Source organism: Ruditapes philippinarum, unplaced genomic scaffold (assembly GCF_026571515.1).
Source record: "Ruditapes philippinarum isolate M1 unplaced genomic scaffold, ASM2657151v2 ctg60_1_1_1_1, whole genome shotgun sequence".
NCBI classification, from domain to species: domain Eukaryota; kingdom Metazoa; phylum Mollusca; class Bivalvia; order Venerida; family Veneridae; genus Ruditapes; species Ruditapes philippinarum.
This window is the reverse complement of record NW_026863697.1, coordinates 1-16306: the sequence shown is the minus strand read 5'-3', so window position 1 is coordinate 16306 and position 16306 is coordinate 1. Positions and strand designations below refer to the sequence as shown.

General features: G+C 31.1%; 2 protein-coding genes and 1 non-coding gene across 3 annotated transcripts; all 3 read left to right on the top strand.

Moving 5' to 3' along the window:
* Positions 1–5470: 5470 nt before the first annotated feature.
* LOC132723048 (organic cation transporter protein-like) lies at positions 5471–7139 on the top strand. The gene is made up of 2 exons (XM_060707714.1): positions 5471–6427; positions 6686–7139. The coding sequence occupies exons 1-2, from the start codon at positions 6125–6127 to the stop codon at positions 7109–7111; spliced, it is 729 nt and encodes a 242-aa protein (XP_060563697.1). The 5' UTR covers positions 5471–6124; the 3' UTR covers positions 7112–7139.
* Positions 7140–7541: 402 nt separating this feature from the next.
* LOC132723047 (solute carrier family 22 member 6-like) lies at positions 7542–11910 on the top strand. Its single transcript, XM_060707713.1, has 5 exons — positions 7542–8289; positions 9077–9159; positions 9638–9770; positions 10066–10138; positions 11702–11910. The coding sequence occupies exons 1-5, from the start codon at positions 8183–8185 to the stop codon at positions 11846–11848; spliced, it is 543 nt and encodes a 180-aa protein (XP_060563696.1). The 5' UTR covers positions 7542–8182; the 3' UTR covers positions 11849–11910.
* A 2265-nt stretch (positions 11911–14175) lies between these two features.
* Trnas-gcu (transfer RNA serine (anticodon GCU)) lies at positions 14176–14257 on the top strand. The gene has a single exon. It is a non-coding gene; the product is annotated as a tRNA-Ser (tRNA).
* The last annotated feature ends 2049 nt before the right edge of the window (positions 14258–16306 follow it).

Below are 16306 nucleotides of genomic sequence, written 5' to 3'. Positions count from 1 at the left end.
ATTCAGTAGACATTTTAATGTTTCAATGAACCAAAGTTTGTAAAGTTTCAATAAAGCAAGTTGTACAAAACACGTTCAATATTGAACATAACATGTCAGTGTATTTTAATATGTCTTAACAATTCTTAATGTTTACAAATATTGAATCATTTTGTCATAAAAATGGATAGGTAGGAAGCCGGTACCGAGTGTTTTTTGTTGTTAATGTTTTTGTTTTTTTTTTTTTTTTTTTTTTTTTTTTCGTGTATGGTACGGTAAACGTTTCGTTAAAGCTGTCTTAAAATAGATCGTTAAAATACAAGGACTATTTCTTAAACCCGTAATAACGTTTTTATTGTTCTTTCGCAAAATAAACTAGTTACTCGATTTAAAAGTAATTTAAAAGCTTTTCATTCGTTATTTTTTGCTTCCGAACTATTTAAGCCGTACATAGGTATTATTATCTTTTAAAATTACATTCTGGCGCCTTTATGGGATTCTCGGAACAGATAAGTAGTGTTACGAAATAAAAGAAGGGAACGCTTATTGCTATTTCAGATTACTTCAGATATATAATGATGAATTGTGATCTGTTTTATCGAAAATCTATTGGTTTACAAAAGAAAAGAAACATCATTGTCTACAGGTCAAACAAAAAGGATACTTTATGTCAAAGAGAAAAATACAATCTCCCTCTTAAACTTATTATCACAGTTTGATTGTCTTTTATTATGGAGGGCGATCGTTGCCAAAATTCCAGACATGTAAAGTGTTCCTTTTTAAAATGACTTTTGAAAATGCGAACTTGTATGCCTACCATTTTTATTGTATGCCTCTTACTTCAATCTTTTAATTGAAGGTTACCGCCTTTATATAACAAGTTTACATATATATCGTAACAACTGACCTAACATCTAAAACGACAACAAATTTACAAGTTCGTATCTTCCATTGCATGCAATACATACGCATGTTTGCACACTTATAGATCTGTAATATACAAATGAAATGTAAAACTCGAATACGGAAAATAGAGTTTAAGAAAACGTGTTACCAGTTGTAGAACTACAAGAGTACGTTAACACAGTAACATGTTTAAAATGACAAAAGTAGATTCACAAAGTTAAACGATTTTAAGTCAAGCATAACGCCCCGCCCCTCTCGGAGTATTTACGACCTTCTATTGCGGACAGGTATAAAACGGCGCCTCTCCCATATTTTTAAATAAAACTGAAGGACAACATACGGCATTTTCATCACATATATATGTTGCATTTGTTACAAAAGTTTTGTCAATAGCAACATCACTTGAAAATTGCTGATTTTACCATTTATGATGAAGATAACTTGTGCATTACCTTATTATTTAACATCGTGTTCTTATCAGTTACAAATTATTTATCATTTTAGTGATTAGCCTGTCCGTGCTATGCCTAGTGCCCTGGCCATGCGTTTTGTTTGGGGACCGCCTGGGCTTCTTGCCACTTGTTCTTGTTGCTGGGTCATGTAGGGTTGCGTTCATTGAGCACTGCCTTTCCTTGTTGATCTTGTTTATCATATATTCCTGAGAAACATCGGCGATTTGGAATATTTTAGGGGAAACAATGACCAACTTCAAGGAAGTAATTTTATTGATAATGTAAAAACATCCAATACTCTTATTGGTATCATTGAAAAATGTATTGGCACAAATTTCACTTTCAACAAAAACTATGCAAGTATTTGCAAAAATAGGATTTTAAAGCGGCCACCGAGATTTCCTTTCCGAAATCAAGAAAATACTTATCCGTAGCACATATGTACAATCTTTAATACGGTATTTTCAGTATGAATAAAAACTTTTTGCACTTGTTCATTATCCCTCATGTACAGACTCAATCAAACCGAGTCTGCAATTCTTATGTAATTTTGTAGTGATTAATGCTTCCGAGGGATCATTTTGTTTCCAGATTTTAATACTTCACAACAGCAGGTGCCAAGTGCCGTGTGGCAGTTGTAAAAAGTTGCCCCGTACTTCACTTCAGTGTTTTTCTGGTCATTCGGGATCATTGATGCCAGCGCTATTAAGTGTTTAGAATTGAGTACCGTTCAAGCCGGTGCTAGGGGGCGTGTCACTTACGTGTCACATTGAAGGTTGCATGATAATCGTCACTTGTTCATTATCCCTCTTGTGCAGACTCAATCAAACCGAATCTGCAATTCTTATGTAATTTTCCGCTGCCTTTCCTTGATGATCTTGTTTATTATCAAAATTGACCAAGAAATAAAAAAAGTAAGTAGGGGGCGCCATGTTTTTTTCTTACTGAATTTCAGAGTGTGTGTTTTTTTACTTGGGGATCATATGCCGTTTTTCATGGTATGGCACTTACGTGTCACATTGAAGGTTCCATGATAATCGCCATATTAACACATCTGCGGATGTTTCAAAAATTGTACCAGTTCATGTTGAATTTTGCTTAAGCCGGTGCTAGGGGCGTGGACGATAAACTTGCTCTTTCTATTACCGTCCATGAGAAGGCTCAATCAAACCGGGCCTGCAACATTCTCAATTTTGTCGTTTTGAGCGTTCTTTAGGGATTCTTATTTTCTCTATTTTACAAAAAGTAACATGATAAACTTTTTAACGAAAGTTAATTCAGTTTGATTTAATTCATTTTTATTTTTAGGCATTATATAATTATATATCATAAATCGTATGAAGCACACTTTTATTTCAATCCAAAATTATCAAAATATATTACGAACTTAAAAAAAGTTTGCAGGTAACGCCGTGTTTTTCTTACCAATTCGAGAGTGTTATTTTCAGAGTAAAAAAACCTAAAAATTCCATACATCTATTCAATTCATTTTTATTTCCGAGGCACTCATAGAAAGCTTATGGAGTAATCTTTCATTTGATACCAATAATATTGGACTTTTTATAGAAATAAAAAAGTTAGAATGGACGCCGTGTTTTCCTTCACTTTATTGAGAAATTGGAGTGAGGCGACGGGTATTATACCTGTCCGTACATTTCCGTGATAGAAGATCGCAAATACTCAGAGAGAGGCGGGGCGTCATGCATGACTTAGAATCGTCTAACTTTGTGAATCTACTTTTGTCATTTTAAACATGTAACTGTGTAAACGTACTGTTGTAGTTTTACGACTGGAACACGTTTTATTAAATTATAATTTCTGCATTCGAGTTTAACATTTCATTTGTGTTTTTCAGGTACAGATATATATCTACAAGTGTGTAAACATGCTTATGTATTATATGCAATGGTAGATACGAACTTGTAAATGTGTTGTTGTTCTCCATGTTAGGTCAGTTGTTAAGATTTACATGTAAACGTGTTATTTAAAAGCAGGTGCCTTCAATTAAAAGATTGGATTAAGAGGCATATCATTTGCTGTGCACGAATGCAATAAAAAATGCTAGACATACATGTTCGCATTTTCAAAAGTAGTTTTCAAAAGGAACACATTACATGTCTGGAATTTTGGCAACGATCGCCCTCCATATTTTATAGCCACTGATTAAACGGTCAATGTGTATTGAGAGATTTTATTTTTTTATCAAATTATTTTTTAAAATGCTCATTGATTTACAAATTATTACTTAAGAGATATATTTTAAGATATCTTTTATGCAAAACTTCAATATATACATGATTTTAATGAAAACATGTTTTAAAGTGAATTGGTCTACCATTGTCCATTTTTGCTAGAAGTATTCCGTGATATTGCAAAAAAAAAGAAAAAAATAGAAATGTCATATTTAGATTCTCCTATTATGTATCTTCAAACGATAATATTATGTTGATATTAATAGCTTTTAGCGATTTAGTTAGAACAAAAATACTTTTGATAAATTAATATTGTTTTGTACTAGAAGAATTAATTATCTGCTATGTATAGATCTGTTATCATAGATCATGTACGAGTATCTTTCACTTACCAACAAATAAATATATGCGTCTTGAGTAATTTTCTGTTATCATGTCTGATACTAAATACTATCAGCATGATCATAGTAATAGTCGAAGCAAGCCATTGTTTTATGCCACACAAAGGCGGATACTTAATTTAATTGCTGATCTTTTCTTAAATCCAAAGTATTATCCAAAGTATTATCCTATTAATAACTGAGGGTTATTTTCCTATTTCTTGACACTTTTCATAAAATATATACATATTATATAATAAGTATCTTTATCTGATTATGCATTTCAAAAAAAGAAAGATAAAAAACAAATATTTATCAGGTTTCTACAATTTGTATCCGTTGTATTGACAAAACGATAAAAAATCATAATATTTGTAATCGTTAAGAATCAATGAAAAACACTGTAGCAGACACGTTATTATAACTTCTAAACCAAATTTGCCTCCTGTTATGTCCATCGCTCATCATTAGTTTTTTTATAACATTGACGCATTGAATAAATGTATTTTCATCCTTCCAAAGGCCAGACAATTGGTTTAATCAAAGATTCATCTATCACGTGTATATTATAAATTGTATTAACGATATTGTAATTTGACATAATAAGTTGTATTTGTTATGTCTTTAATAACAAGTGCATTTACGTTGTTCCATGGTTCTTTAAAACAGAATACTTGCTAATCCCACAAAAAGAGATATCTGTTCTGACCATCAACCGGGCATTATTTGATCAGTAATAGGTCTGATAAAAGTGATAAAAATAAGGAAAAGTAATTTTAGCAAAGCAAGTTAAAGATGTGTCTATATAGTAATCAAAACATGCATATACCGGGGGTAAGTTGTTGGCGGGATGTTAACGAGATAATATTTGACTGTAGAAATGTAATAAGAATAAATCGCACCAGTAAATGTTAATCTACGTGCAGATAACCGTTCACAATGTAGAAAACATACGCTAATCCGTAGTTCTTGGTACATGCATAATAGTTAACACAGTGTTTTAATGGGAGAAAAAGAATGATTTATTTATACATTGTTACAAAAAACTACGTCATAAAAATTTAAATAGTTAAAAGCTTCATGTGATCAAGAAGCAAAACACTTTGTCCTGATTTCGTATCAATCCCATTATTCTATGTAAGTTATTTTTAATATCTTTATATCTGAAAATAATATATTGTAGATGTAACGATTTGAACAAGTGTCAAAATGACTTCAATAGTAGGAGGTAAATAAATAAGAATACCTCATTTTATAATATATATACTATTCATGGTTCATTTATGTAACTATGTTTACAAGTGTCTGATGAGTGTTTGGATTTTAATTTCTCATAGGTGTTAATTATGCAAGTTGTGTACTTTTTCTGAGTGAATGAACATACATTTACATATTATGTAAAAGTTAAATTACAAATCGTAGGTTGCTTTGAAAGTTTTCTGTTTGTAAAATGTCAATAAGATTTGGGCTTTCAATATAGCTAATAAATGCAAAATGGTTCTAAGGAGGGTATTTCACAGGTGTTTTTGCCTTTTTTCTCTTTTCTAGTGAAACTTTTATAACATCAATACAAATTTTAGTAAATACAATCATTTATAATTATTACATGTCCTTTTTCTATTGTCATATTTTCCATTGATTACAAAGAAAATGATCACGCTACTCCTATCTAAAAAACAATATTAACTGGATGTACATTACAATTCATGGAACATTATCATGCAAAGTGTTGAACAATTATATTGATTTATGTTAAAGTATTTTTTTCAATTTAATTTTATTTGGTCTTTGTACCGGCGAGATGTTTGCACGTATATTGATACACAATATACACATTGTTTTAATAAAGACATATTAGGAGAATAGATGGCCTGTAGGTGCGTGACACAGTTCTTGATACTTTTAAAATTCAATTTTAATTAATAAGTTGGCATGTATAAAAGTTTTCGTTTTTGTTTGGTACAATCAACATTGGAAATGACATATACTTTTGTGTAACATTGTATGTTCCATAATAAAAGGCATACTAAAAAAAAAGTCATGGAATTATATCGACTTGAAATCATTTAAAAGGGAACTGAAAGTTCAACATTTGAAGATTGGATAATAAAACGTTATAAGAAAGTTAAGATACTATATTAAGGCAATATTAAATGTCTGTATTAGCTAAAATAAAGTACTAAAGTTCCAGTGATTTTTTAAATGTATCTTCAGAATGTCGTCGTACAGCTCTAGACTAGATAGTTTGATTGAAGATCTTGGTGGATGCGGTACCCTACAGAAACTTTTGTGTATTTTAATACACATAACGGTCATATTAGCAGCTTGGAGTTTGCTTGGTATGGCTTTTATTGGCTATGATCCAGGATTCACTTGCCGAAAACTCGATGTCAATGCAAATAAACTGTCTTCCATAAACATGAGCGAAATTTCTACAAACCGTCTTTGCTCGTTTGGGAACTATTCCACATGCAGTTCGTACTTGTTTCCTACAGGGATAAAAACTGTCATTTCAGAAGTAAGAATAAATTTCAATAAATTTTAAAATGGAATTTACCTAGGTTGCCACGACTGAGGCATTTTATTAATCCGGCTAGTTAATTTTATTTTCAAATGGCAACGTTTCACAATCAAACTTTACAGTTGTAATATTCGTATGATGTTGCTTCAAATTTAAGAGGAACGCTATTTTTGTGAAAAAAATATAATGTCTTATTGACAGTGATGAATATATTTCTATGTTTGTTTAGCTAATTTATTTTCTTTTTGAAAAAAGTGGAACCTAGTATGTGACAGAAGATGGATTGTAGCATTTATAACATCATTCCAGATGGTAGGAGTACTTGTCGGAAACATCATATCAGGTCCATTGGCAGACTCTATCGGACGCAAGTCATCATTTATTTTAAGTGTTTTAATACTGGCTATTTTTAATTTTGGTGGATATTTCTCTCAGTCATGGAAGTCGTATTCTGTTATTCGTTTTTTCATTGGTATAGGAGCTGGTATTTACTTCAATGTAGATCTGCCAATACTTGCTGAATTTGTACCGTCAAAACTGCGGACGATAGCATTAGCTTTTCCATCGGAGCCTTTATCTGCAATGCTATTTGCGTTTATAACCTATTGGTTACATGATTGGAGGAGTGTTCATCTGCTTAAGACAATTATAGGCATTCCCCTTTTGATGAATTTGTGGTAATATATTTCCATTTTCCAAACATTATTCAAGCATACCGTGCTGGCTTACTTTGTCACCATATTTTTACGGTGTTATATGAACAACATTGTGTTGATGCGTCGTAAAAACCAAACAAAACAAATGCAATATAAGCATGGATAATATCGGTATTTATTCTTTTCATAAACTGATTGGACTGTTCCATTTACAGTAGATTCCCAAACAAAGAATATAAACAATTTTGTATCGATGTGTATACATCATTCAAGTAAAAAAGATATAACTAAATATATTTTGCAAATTTCAGCTTTATACCTGAAAGTTTCAGATGGTTGGTTTCTAAAATGAAATTTGAGCGTGCTGAACAATCGATAGGCTTTGTGGCGAATGTCAATGGAGTAATTTATGTAAGTTGATACATTTCATAAGCAAGATTTGACTGTTCCATTTACAGTAGATTCCCAAACAAAGAATATAAACTATTTTGTATGAATAATAATAATTTGAGCGTGCTGAACAATCGATCGGCTTTGTGGCGAATGTCAATGGAGTAATTAAACCAGATCTTGAGGGTCTATTTGAAACAGCTCAAAAGGAAATTGCAGCAACGTCAGATTAAAATATATCACCATTTTCATTCACCATATTGTGGTCAAACAAAGACCTCCGAATAATTACGTTATCCTTAGCAGTACCCTGGCAAGTACCTTAAAGTTTTCATAAATTGCTTAAGCATATATGTTGTACATTTAATTGCGTTCATACTACCTTTGCGAGTACTTTGATTTTTGTTTAAATACATAATCGTAGATAATGATTTGCATATCTGACATGACATCGCCATTAAGCATTCATTAATTAAATAAATGTCTGTTCAATATTTCAGCTGAATCTGGTGTCATCGAAAATCGGTTATTATATTTATTGAATAGGAAATGAAATCTAACGCTTGTTATTTGATATTAGGTTTAATCACATCCTCTATATTTCCGCCAATAAATTGTGATTGAAAGAGAAATTAATATCTATTCAGTAAAATGTTTGCTGAGTTCTTGTTTTTGTAGGTTTGCAATTTGCGGTTCGTGGTTTTGTATGGCTTTAGGAATGGAGAGTTTTCCTGTTAACATTTATTTGACAATATTTCTTGTTAATCTTGTTGACTTACCCTCCGTTTCTGTCACTGCTCCTCTTATGAATAGGTATATACAAGTTTAAAAACTTCATTTTTGTTCATTTTGAATTGTATTCTTAATATCCAACAGGATAGTTGTGAGAAGTTCATACAAATTTTCTTTATACAATATTTATAATACGCCAATGTCACTATTTGTGTTGATCTATACTTTCACAACAACTTGTTCTATATATCGATTGTTCTACATTTATTTTGACTGATTAGAAATGCATATAAGAAAGCGCCAATTGACCCACATATTGATATCACAATCCACCAATCAGAAATGACCCTTTCTAACACAACATAACACAACCTTTTTTAAGAAAATAATTTTAATCCATTTCTTGAGCAATTTTACAATTCGTTTGTAATTATAATATTGTTTATTGTTATGTGATAAATTCAACAAACTGCCTTCATACAATATCAGTTATACTTAAATGTTACCTTTAACACTTTCATAAGTCTTAGATTAAAACAATGAGTATTTGTATTTATCTGTATCAACTATCTTTCAACCGGGTAGATGATTGTATTTTGTAATTACGTTATACTAGTATTCTGTGAATGGAAAACTAATAAAACTAAGAACATTTTCATATCGACTAAGTAAGACTGAGTTTCAACCCGGGAATAGCTTTGATTTATTTTAAATTCTAGTTTTTACCATGTGAAGCAAAAGTATCGTTCTGAACTTTTACAATCACAACCGCTAACAGAGTTACATCATATTCATAAAATACGTTCACTTTTATTATTGTTCCCAACAAGTATATTATAATCATTTAACCCAAAGTTATTTTCTTCAGATATGGTAGAAAGAAATATTTTGTGTTTCTTACTGTGACTTCTGGTATATTCAGTGGAATATCAGGCGTTATGCAACATTATGGTATTGTTTATCGAGATGTTATCTAAAGCTTCATATATATCATAAATAAAAAAGAGAAAAACATAATCCCTCAGCTAAAGAAAGAAATGTTGCAGGCTCGGTTTGATTGAGCCTGTTCATGAACGGTACTGTCAAGTGCAAACTACCGTACACGCCCCTTGCACTGGCTTATGCAGATTTCAACATTTAACATGAACTGGTAAACCACAATTACAATAAAAACGCACATATAGTATACTAAGCAAGCCTATTTTACTAAGAAAATGCAGTTAACAGCACTTTCTTTAACCTAACCTAGATGTTGAGGAAATTAGAAGTAGAGAATAGCAGTCTTTGAATATAATGATTACTGTGGTTAGCAATTATTAGTAAATGTTTCAATATTCGTGTAATTGACCAGTGCTAAATGGTCAGTACTACCATTTTTCATTTAGTTTGTTTATAAAAAAAACAATGATGTATATATTTCGAACTTCAGGAAACCTCAGCAGTCATTCAGTTTACGTCACCACAATATCTTTAGTATTAGCGCTCCTTGCGAAAATGACACTGGCAACGGGTTATTATGCACTCATTATATACACAACTGAACTGTATCCTACAGTAGTAAGGTGAGAAAGGCAATCGCATAATTATTCTCCTTTTTTCAAACCATTCAATTCCTTATAGAAACGGTGAGTTTGGTAGCATGAATAGCGAGTAACACACAATAAAATCAAGAAAAAATGATGGTTCTAAGAGGTTAAACCCTCATATTAAGATGTATTATTTGTTCTAATCAGAGGCATACTCGTATATAAAAGGTACATATTGAAAAAAAATGATCAAAAAAGTTAAAAAAGAGACCTCTAATTTGACATTTTATACATTTAAGCGTTTCATCATACTTTAATGAATATTTTTCAGGGGAATAGGATATGGATTTTTGTCGACAATTGGAAGAATTGGCGCGATTGTTTCCCCGGTTCTGATTTATCTGGTTTGTAAATTAAAGTGATTTCATTTGCTAATTTTGAATAAGTTGGATTTTGCTAATAAAAATACCTATTAAGTTAACTTTTTACTGTGTCTATTTGATGTTGTTTAACGTCTATTCTGTTAACTGGACTGATTGAAAAAGAATATGGTTACACACATTAGGGTTACATAACATAGAAATTTCATTGTTCGGGATTTTAAGAATTGGTTTGTTATTTAACATGGTAAAAAGTCCCATAAATGCTAATATTTATATGATATCTGTTTTAGGTAAGGTCTGTTTATAATGGAAATAATAAACAAGATCAAATAGCCCATTTGAGTTATGATCCACTAGGATTTAAAACATGGGCTTAGTGGTTATTATTTAGATTTGATACCATGTTAACACACATTTTTAAATTCCATCCTGTGTACTTAGTATGCACAAAAACAAACACTAAAAAAATCTTCAAAATGTATGCTTTACGGTATGGAATTTAAATTGATTTCGACATTAGATCGAGTAAAATAAATTTCGTAAAGACTTTGTCACATCATTAATTTGTATTTACATGGAATACTCACATTTAAAAATGTCAAGCTATTTACAACAATTATTTAAAGTATTCTCATTCCTGGTCTATCTACATTTAATGAATTTGATTAGTAGGACATAAGTTCGTTCTTCTCTGCATATGGATTATAGAATTGCAATTTGTAACTGCAAATAAGTAAAGGCCTCAACAGACGGTAGGATTTTGAAGTACAACACCAATTAAAACTAAGATGTACAGACAAATCTTAATGTGTGAAGGCTACTATTTCTTGATTTCGGAAACCTTATGTCAAGATGTAAGGGATAGGACATGTTCTATTTTGAAAATATTGTCGTACCGATTTTTACAGACCTCCCACAATGACAAGTAACAGATAAGCAAATTATCTCCTGATAATGGATGTAATGAATGAAATTCCAGAACAATTAGGGCTAAAAGGTAAACATAGTAGTAAGATGGGGTAAAAATGATGTTGAAAAACTCTTCAGGAGACCCAAAGTTGTGTTGTGTTCGAATCCAAAATTATTCCGAAAATGATTATGTCACGGTATTGAGTTGTTCTCTAATTACATGAATTTGGGGAGGGGAGGTAGTTTGTAGGCGGCCACATAGCTTAGTCAGTAGAGCCGCAGTGCTGTATTCCGATGGTCCCAGGTTTGAGTCTCGGTCAGGCTTCACATTAAAAAAATATATAATTACATATATATATTTTAATGGAGGTGTTTCAATCATTACTCATGGCGAAAAAAAGTATTAAGTGAGTAAAGTATGTAAAGGATCAATGTAAAAGGATCCTTTTCAGGGGAAACCTCAGAAGATTTTTACAATATAGAATTACCGTCTGAATGCAAGTGTTGTATAGCTTTGAAAAGTGTACATATTATCTCTAATTAGTGCTGTACAACTAAATCCTACCGTCTGTTGAGGCCTTAACTTGTTGGCATGCCGTAATGTTATGATATTATTTTAACAACACAAAGGACCACCTTTGATATAAAATCTATCTCGCTTAACATCTTTTACAGGATGGAATTTTACCTGGAACAATGTATTTTATCTGTGGAGTGATGATTGTTCTGTCGACAGGCTGTGTACGACGTTTAACAGAAACAAATGACGTAATGTTACTTGACTCACTTTCAGATCAGACAAGAACATCTGAACATAAATGAATATAAATCTGTAACGAGGTACATTGTGCAATTGCGAAAACAAGAAAATAATGTTTTTGAACTGAAACAGTTGATTTGGGATTCCTTTGATTTGATAATAAGTTTTGGTTTCATTTATGCGCTCATATCTGTGGAGACTTCTTATCACTTTGCTTTTGAAAGTAAAACTTTATACCAAGTTATACCAAGATAAGATTACTCAAAAAATAAATCATAGCTGAACCCTAAATGTGTTTCGCTGAACAATTTTCTGTAATCATATTTGAAGATTGTTCCACGTTTCTATAAAATTAATTGTAGCTTTAGCATTGGCTATAATAGTTTCTTTCTTGCATTTGATAATTACTTTATTTCGCTTTAACAGCTCAATTCTTCATCATGATGTTAAAAGATGTCTGCACGCAATAGCCGGTTATATAATTTCAAATGTAACAAAGAAGTTTCACGTAGCTCCGTCAAAATTGAACGTACCAATGTCATTGAGATGTCATTTGAAATAAGTTTGTATATAAGTGGAAAATTGGGCATTTTAGAAAGCACACAAATTCTAACAGCTTGAGATAAAAAGTCCTATTTTTATAGTTATTATTTATTCTAAAAGTTCATAAATTTCAAGACGAAAGAAAAACAGGACAATACTATTGATCAAATTAACAGGTGAAAATTAGATTTACCTTCTTTCTACAATCTTTCCAAAACCGTCAGCCTAAACTGTAATTCATTTTTCTCACGAGTTTAATAAAGATAAAGAGTCCTATTTTACAGTTATTATTGATTCTAAAAGTATAAACATTTCAAGAAGAAACACAAAAGGGAAATACAATTTAAACAGATGGAATCAATGCAAATCAGGTTTAACTTCGTTCCACAATCTATCGATGTCGTCAGCCTATTAATTTTATTCATCTTTTCTCACGAGTTGTGTCATCTCATTTCTATATTAAAACCATCCTTCGTTTTAACTTCAATAATCAATAACGTATTTCTGCAATTGTTTATTGACACATTGATAACGTAGTAATAACGCAATGCAAATTCGATCATATATAAATTGTATACTCCATTTAATGAATTCAAAAAAATATCATATTAAAAAAATATTTATGGGAAAATTTACTTGAATAAATTTATTTCAGACAACTGATACAATGAAAAAGTCATTGCTATGAATGGCTCAATTATTTTAATATATACACCCCAAATCGAATTATTAACTTTTTTCTTATCTGTCAACTTGCCATAGTAGGCTTGATGAAATATTCCAAAAATATTAAGTAAAATCTTGCTACGGTTACAAATAAGGATACACGTTTATCTACTGTAATGTTAGATTATGTTAAACCATACGAATAATAGAACGCTCCGATTTAAGGCCCACTAGGCCTCAGAAACAAATAAATGTTTTCTTCTTTAGAAGGGCTAATCTGAAATTTATAGCGTGTAGAGAATGTTAGTTACATGTTACCTGAAGAAAGTAGTGAAACGTGTTATATAATTTGTCATAAAAGTTAAAAATATTAACAAAGTAGTATTTTGACTTCCATACAAAACATAGATTCACGATAACTATCGTATTGCATGTAGTCATCTTAAGATAAGCAATCGGTCAAGATAATATCTTGCACATTACAATCCAACGACATGATAAGAGGATCCAAATTTAATGAATACAAATGATAAACATATGCTTAGAAACATCATTTATTGCTGATACTTTTCTTTAAAGCTAATAGATGTCTGCATGTTTGGGTTGTTAATTATTAAAATGCTCATTATTAGACTGCGTAAATCAATCAATCAATCAATCAATCAATCAATCAATAACAGTGTTTATCAATATACATTAAACTAGATAAACGTAAATGAACGAATGTATGAATGAATGAATGAATGAATGAATGAATGAATGAATGAATGAATTGATGAATGAATGAATAAATAAACAAACGAACCAATCAATCAATCAAAAAAAAATACAGAAGAAACACAAACACAGTGGTTTGCCTTTTATTTATTGTCCTTCTTTTTAATGGGTATTTCAAACATTAACATTGTTTGCAAGGATAAGTTTTACCTTATAGATTTAATAATATATAAGTTTAACTCAGATTATTTTGCAATTCATATTATTGATGAAATATTTAATATCTGTACTAGATAATGCTACCGAGATGTCATAAAAGCTATACTATAAAACGACGTTAAGAGAAAGAAAAATATGTGAGGAGTTTACAGTAGTCGTTCTAACGGCTATATTAGGTACATTGTATATTGATTACGCGTAGTAATACGATAATGTCACTTATTTCGTACAATGAAATGTATGAGACGAGGTGGCCGAGTGGTTAAGGCGATGGACTGCTAATCCATTGGGCTCTGCCCGCGTGTGTTCGAATCCCATCCTCGTCGAAACTTTTATGTCGTCAAGCGATATAAAATTACAATATTATAATAAATGTATTTACACACGTTGCCAGGCAACTTACCGCGTACATGGTTGCGCGGGGTTATGATTGTCGCCTGTGTTTATTTTTGGCGGGGATGTGCACGTGAAAAGTGTGATACATGTATATGGTATACTATAGGACTGGTGTGTAAAATAATCATTCGAGGATTTGCTTTTCGGCTGTTCAGACGAGTTTAATCTTAACTTTACATTATATTTAGAAATTGCGGTAGTTTATGTAGATTACACGGTTTTGTTTTTTCAATCAATGTGTATAAATTTTGTATTTAAAGATCAATGCATATAAACAATTTTGTTTTTCTAGTTTCAGATTCTGATGTATGATATGCCAGAAATGCTTGTTTAAAAAAAAAAAAAAAAAAAAAATTAAGGGGACGAGAAGACGTCCATGCTGGTCTTGAGCCACAGGATCTTCCCACCTCCCCCTCCTAAAAATAAGTAAAAGGAGTTAGGGTTGGGTGGCCTGCTCGCAGCATCCCGATTTAAGTGTTCATGAATATATAATATGATTGTATTTTTGTATGTGTATACTTTATTGTAATTTAAAAACATTGAATATAGGAGTGATTATAATTTAAATTAAAGAGCCTTTTTTCTTGTCAATTTTTCTCGTATTCGTTTTTGTAGAGCAATTGAAGTAACACGGACATTTTATCAAATTACTAATTATTTTTAATCATGTGTCGAAAACATGTGTCTAACAGTCAAGTTTTCTTTGTGAATAAGATTTTTTCATTTAAAGATGTTATGTAATTTGTTGTATGGGTCTTTTTTCGTTGAATGATACGAAATCAGTTTAAGTTTAACCTGTCGTTTGTTAATCTTTTGTGTATAATGTCATAGTAGTTTTGATATGAATAAGTTATGTTTTTGTTTTGTTTTTCTATGTATAAACTCGTCAAATAAACGGCTGGAACAATCGCTCTTAGCCAATTGCATATAAATTGTTTATTTGTTTTGTTGTAGTGTAGAATATGTAAGTTGAAGGGCCTAAGCTTGTAAATGATTTATGCTCGGTTGAAAGAATTGAATTAGAGCATAACTTTACAAATTTGGTCATTGTAGTTCCTCATTTCAGGCACAGTAAAAATCTATTCTATTATTATTATTTTTAATATTCTGTAGACCGTAACATTCTTTGTATTGTAGTTTAATATTTGTCAAATATTTTATCACCTCCCCGAGCAATGATACAAAAAGGTGAGACATTTTGATAACTTACTCGACACAACGTCTATAATATCAACACGAGAAAGTTCATCTAGTATACTATTTACTCAAAGCAATTGTCTAGCTTTTGGAAGATGAAGGATTATACTTACCTGATATATTATTTGCAGGGAACATACCCAGGCTTGTTGACATATAAGAAACAAGTATAGAATCAGATTGAAGGTGTTTGTAGTAAATTTATTCAGTCATTTCATAGAATGTTATCAACTGTTCAACTATATGATTGCAATTTACGTTATTAATATGTTTTCTAAATTTATTTACCATAATTTTGTTTTAATAAATGCATGATCGCCATCCATAAATATTTCAAGTTTCATAAAAAATTGTTTCATAAAGTTATGTTCAGTACTATTTGAGCTATGTGTATGACGGAATCAAGTCTTAGTAGGCGGACAACGTACTGACTGATTGACTGACGGACGACCGGTCTTTCTTCCCGAGGTTTCATTTTATGGTTTTCATTTGAGCCTCTTTGATCTTTAAACCCCATAAAGTCGTCTTCGGTGGAACTAGTAAAGCGATAAAATTGCCGAAATAATTTTTGATCTAATATCTTGGGTATAGTTTGTTCCTTTCACTTTTGTATAATTATAATTGAAAAAAAAGGAACAGTAAAACGTGCGGGGGAAAAACGTTTACTGCATTTAGGTTTAAGATGGGGTTTTTTCTGTGCAATGTTGTAGAATAGGCCTGCTTTAATAATAACAAAGCATTTGTACGATAAACCACGCATAGTTATATTATGATACAAGAAA